The sequence below is a fragment of the Tachysurus fulvidraco genome, chromosome 11 (assembly GCF_022655615.1).
Source record: "Tachysurus fulvidraco isolate hzauxx_2018 chromosome 11, HZAU_PFXX_2.0, whole genome shotgun sequence".
Classification (NCBI taxonomy): Eukaryota; Metazoa; Chordata; class Actinopteri; order Siluriformes; family Bagridae; genus Tachysurus; species Tachysurus fulvidraco.
Window position 1 is genome coordinate 1,972,769 of NC_062528.1, and position 5,961 is coordinate 1,978,729.

General features: G+C 43.6%; 1 protein-coding gene across 1 annotated transcript in view; it reads left to right on the forward strand.

Moving 5' to 3' along the window:
• slc36a4 (solute carrier family 36 member 4) overlaps nucleotides 1–5,666 on the forward strand; it is a 15,277-nt gene extending 9,611 nt beyond the window's left edge. Inside the window, exon 12 of the mRNA XM_047820221.1 lies at nucleotides 5,070–5,666. Coding sequence (XP_047676177.1) covers nucleotides 5,070–5,302 — 233 coding nt within the window. The 3' untranslated portion in view covers nucleotides 5,303–5,666. The remainder of the gene's footprint in view (nucleotides 1–5,069) is intronic.
• The last annotated feature ends 295 nt before the right edge of the window (nucleotides 5,667–5,961 follow it).

The following is a 5,961-nucleotide window of genomic DNA, read 5'->3' on the forward strand; positions in this document are numbered from 1 at the left end:
GAGTTCTCTCCCAGAGCTCCACCATGAGGCCCATTATTTGCGTAACGGCGAGTTCTGACCTCTACAATGTTCTTCTATCATGATAGAATCCTATAGTAATAGTAATGAACACAGGGTTTCAGCACAAGGCTTTTTTTCAGATATGCTCTGTTGTGGAGCTCCACCGTGAGGCCCATGTTTTAGATCAGAATAAGGATCATCACAGAGCTCCACAATGATTTCTTTTATTTTTAGAATGAGTCTGTCTTTCTTTCATTTTATTTCATCTCTCTCTCTTTGTCTCTCTCTCCTTCTATCTATCTATCTATCTATCTATCTATCTATCTATCTATCTATCTATCTATCTATCTATCTATCTATCTATCTATCTATCTTTCCTGTCTGTCTGTCTGTCTGTCTCTCTCTTTCTCTCTCTCTCTCTCTCTCACACTCCTTGTGTGGCGTGAGAGAGCGTGTTGTGTGGCGTGAGAGAGCGTGTTGTGTGGCGTGAGAGAGCGTGTTGTGTGGCGTGAGAGAGCGTGTTGTGTGGCGTGAGAGAGCGTGTTGTGTGGCGTGAGAGAGCGTGTTGTGTGGCGTGAGAGAGCGTGTTGGGTGGCGTGAGAGAGCGTGTTGTTTGGCGTGAGAGAGCGTGTTGTTTGGCGTGAGAGAGCGTGTTGTGTGGCGTGAGAGAGCGTGTTGTGTGGCGTGAGAGAGCGTGTTGTGTGGCGTGAGAGAGCGTGTTGTGTGGCGATTTTGGGCATAAAATGCTCATCTTCCTAGCATACAGCGCTGGCTAATGAGGACGTCAGGGTCAGCGGTGTCAGACCGGCTGCAGCAAGTTAAATCACAAAGCAGACCGAGGTCACCTGAGGGCAAGGCGATGGCACGGAATGCACAAGTTAACGGGGAAAATAAAATGATGGGGTTGTTTTAGAGGAGTCACAGTTCACCCTAGAGGAAGGTGTAGCGATGGAGCGCGCTGGTAAACACCGTCCACACTGACAGCGCAGGGTCACTCAGTGACCCGGGAAATGTGCCTGCACAGTGTGGGGTTAGTAAATGACGATACTGTCTCATTTTTCTGTAGAATTTCCTGACATAAGGTCCTGTTTTGTTTTGGTGTAAACATTTACGCATTCAAGCTAATGGCTAAACATCAGCTTTTTGAATCAGGACTTTAACACAGACTTTAACGTCAAATCAGTTTTATGATGTTAAAGGATGTTTTTTAATGTTTGAAAATATTGGCATAGTCAATAAAATAAAAAGCCACACAGATATCCTCAGGGTGGCAGCAGCAGACAAGCAGTGTGTGTGTGTGTGTGTGTGTGTGTGTGTGTGTGTGTGTGTGTGTGTGTGTGTGTGTGTAAAAGGAAGAAGAGACATGACACTTGTAGTCTCATAAATTAAACATCTCTCCCTTTCTGTCTCTGTCTATGCCCAACACACACACACGCTTTACAGACACACACACACGCTTTACAGAGACCCACACAAACACACGCTTTACAGAGACACACACACACAAACACACACGCTTTACAGAGACACACACACACACACACGCTTTACAGACACACACACGCTACTTTACAGGGACACACATGCTACTTTACAGGGACACACACGCTACTTTACAGGGACACACACACGCTACAGACACACACACGCTACTTTACAGACACACACACGCTACTTTACAGGGACACACACACGCTACTTTACAGGGACACACACACGCTTTACAGGGACACACACAGGCTTTACAGGGACACACACAGGCTTTACAGGGACACACACACACGCTTTACTGGGACACACACACACGCTTTACAGGGACACACACACACGCTTTACAGGGACACACACACGCTTTACAGGGACACACACACGCTTTACAGGGACACACACACACGCTTTACAGGGACACACACACACGCTTTACAGAGACACACACACGCTTTACAGAGACACACACACGCTTTACAGGGACACACACACGCTTTACAGGGACACACACACGCTTTACAGGGACACACATACTACTGATACTATTACTATTAATACTGATACTATTACTAATACTATTACCAGTAATACTGATACTATTACTATTATTACTAATACTACTACTATTATTACTAATACTATTACTATTAATACTAATACTATTACTAATACTATTACAGGTATAGCAATACTACTAATACTATTACTACTACTGCTTCTATTACTTCTACTATTATTACTCATACTGTTACTAATACTGTTATTACTGCTAATACTACTGTTATTACTACTATACTACTACTTATAACTGTTACTACTACTAATACTATTACTATTACAGGTATTGCAATTACTACTACTGCTGACACTACTACTACTACTCCTCCTCTCTCTCTCTATTTCTCTCTCTCTCTCTCTCTCTCTCTCTCTCTCTCTCTCTCTCTTGAGTAACTATTGAGTCATATCTTTAAACCCATCACTGAGATACAGGCGACATAACGGGATACGCTACGGCTCTGTAGCCGTAAAAGTACAAACACGCGGCGTGAGGACACCGAGACGATTAGCATCAAACGCAACAAACTGAAATTTCAAAGTTAACGTTGCGTTAAATGAAACCCCGCTAGCGGCAGCGGCTCTCTAAATCTATCGTGAAAATTCCCGACACTTCCCGACGTGTTAATGCGGTTATACCTGAGAGCTTCAGGCGAGGCTCAGAAATCTGTTTACTTAGATATTAAATAGATCATTTCATAATTTAAAAAAGTGATAGACTTTTTTTTTAGGTATCTTATACGTTTTATATAAATGTGTGTGTGTGTGTGTGTGTGTGTGTGTGTGTGTGTGTGTAGTGCACTTTTTCCTAACAATTTAAATCAACTCTTTGATGGAGATGAAGTTAATACAGATGTCTTAAAAACCACTTGAATTGAGAAAGAGCCCATTTTTTTGCTTTAGAAAGCATCTTTTCCTAATTGCCCCAGTTCCCCTGTATGCGAAGTGCTTTCTGAAGCCCTGAGGGGATTTTGATGTTGGGTATTACAGTGGACTGAAGTGGTCCGCTACTGTAGGGACTGGAGCCTGAGGGCGAATGTCTGCTTTGTCTGGATTACAGCTACGTGTCTGCTGTTTGGTGTTGAGTCGTGCGAATCCTCGAGAGAGAGGGGGAGAGAGACAGAGAGAGAGAGAGAGAGAGAGAGAGAAATAGAGGGAGAGAGGAGAGAATGTAGGCTTCACTTCAGCTACTTTATCAGTAATGTGTCGTAGCCGATTAAAACCCCAGTGAACTGGTTTCTCAGCGTCGACCCCCAAACACACTGTAGCCAAAAATCTGCTCCAAAGTTTGCTTCGCATTCAAATGATAATTTGAATGTCAGTAGCATGCTAGTTTCTTTAGCTAGCATGCTAGCTCATGTTTGTATATATAAGTTTCTAGTTACATAAATAGATAATCTAATGCCTCTTTTCCACCGGAAAGAAACGGGTGCTGGTTCAGAGCTAGCGCTGGTGCTGGTTCAAATCTGTTTCCACTGGTGAACCTTCTAAGAACCGGTTTGCCTTTCCACCGGCTAGAGAGCATCACAGCGCCGAGTGTGACGTCACTGTATACGTGTAACGTGTCCTAGCGACGTTAGCGCAGCAGCGGCAAACACAAACACAACAACAATGGTGGATGTTGCTTTACTGTTAATGCTCATGGCTTTGTGAACCTACATTGGCATCCAAATGCGGCGAATAATACATGTACGTGCGGCTCTGTGTAATCTGTATAAACGTAGGTTGTAATCGATAAAGTACATAACGTTATTTTATCGTTAACACAGAAAAAAAGTTAGCCTTAGCATGTAGCTACCTACTATCATGTGTGCTGATAATGTATCATATCGCGGTAAAGTAAAAGTGTATTAAACATTAGTATACTTAAGGTACATTATCAAATGCGCTAACAGTAGCCCCGCCCACAGCTCCTGACATAAGCGGTTCTTAAGTCTAGACCAGAAATGTTTTGGTGCTACTTAAGAACCACTTTTCCTGGTTCGGAGCCGGTGCTTTGGCGGTCGAAACAGAAAGAACCGGTTCTAAATTAGGCTCCGAACCTGCACTCAAACTGCCTCGGGGGTAAAGGGGCATAGCAAAGACTTTATCCTGGGGCTGTACAGAGTATACAGTACAGTACATAAATATTTATCCATACATGTGAATTGAGACATGAGTGATTACTGATATATTTTTTTTCCTATATACACATCAGCAGATTTTTACCACAACAGGCAACAGTTAGGGAACATCATGACATTTTACATCACAGTTTTCAGGCTGTAAAACTGAATAATTTGTTCACTCAACTAGAATACTTTGCATATAATCAACACCGTTGGGCTTTTAGTACTTTTACCAGAGTTAACAATTAATCCTGGCAATTCATAAACAGTTTCCCATGAACATGAACTATGTTTCACTTTCCACACAATGCATCGACTTTCTTATTTACATATTTGTGTCATGGACGATTATGACTGGATGATACAATACGAACGCCTTAAATTACGGCTTGTCTTGTTGCTAAGCGACTAGCAGTAACATTCTAACGTTCGGTTTCATAACCCTGGATTAAAAGCTGGGCTCACCAAGCCTCCAAATTACCGGTGTGAAAACAACCAAATTATCCAGACCTGGAAGAAGAGACCCGGACCTTCTACAAAATGGAGGCTGTTTATAAAACTAACACTTCTCACGTATCAAGGTGCAGACGATGTGGCACCTTAAACCGAGCCACAGAGAAACCCATTCTCATTCGTCAGGTCCAAGTTGTTCATCTTGGGTTTGAGCTGATGGATTCTCAGCGTCACAGGGAGTTACAGCGCACCACTCCTAGCTCCTCCCACCTCAGTCACATGACTGGCTGTAGATGACATAGGAACATGTCCATCGACACAGATCTACACAAACGTAACGTACATGACGTCGGAACCCCTCAGAAAGTGCTCTGAAGTTCGCTTAGATGTTCTTGAAGGAAAGTATTGCGATCATCTTGTGTTTGGAATGTTGTCCAAAATGTTCATTTCCCTTTCTCTGTGCAGGCGCCGTGGCTGTTCTCGTCCCTCGTTTGGATCTGGTGATCTCATTTGTGGGCGCGGTGAGTAGCTCCGCCCTGGCGCTCATCTTCCCGCCCCTGGTGGAGTTGATCGCTTGCTCCGCTCGTCCGTCCTCGCTGCTTTTCCTGAAGGACCTGTCCATCGCTCTGATCGGATTCCTCGGCTTCCTCACGGGAACCTACGTCACAGTGGGCGAGATTCTGTACCCGTCTCCATGACGACGATCATGAACGCACACCCACAATTGTGTGGGACACTCGTTCACACACACACACACACACACACACACACACACACACACACACTCCTAGACAAAAAAATGACACGGGTCGTCACTGTTTTATAACTTTTGTAAATGATCTTTTCATTCCAGCTGCGCACACTGCCGTCCCTCACCGCACGTGTGTGTGTGTGTGTGTGAGAGCGAATTAAGACCATTGATGTGCACCAGTGTTACATTCCTCCTGTTGTATGTATGTGTGTGTGTGTGTGTGTGTTCTAAACACTCTCCTATACACTGTACTGTATATAACATTTGATTAAACAGATTTGTTATTAATAAATTCCTCACTCTAACCACCATTTCCGATTTGTTTACTTCGAGACGTGCGACTTTTGAGTCTTTATGTATATTCCTTAACAATCCGTATTACCTGTAACCTTCTACAAACATTCCTCTGTGGTGAAATGTTGATATCCGGTGTTTGTTTAGAGTTATAATCAGTTTCAACCCGATATTTATTTATGCTCTGTGGTAAAAGCGTGCGGTTTGGGCGACTTCACGTGTCCCAGAGGAAGGACGTGTCGTCCGTATGAGGTTCGCCCTCTGTGTTTGGTAGCTTTTATTCTGGCGGTAAACTACAACTTCTGTATTGAA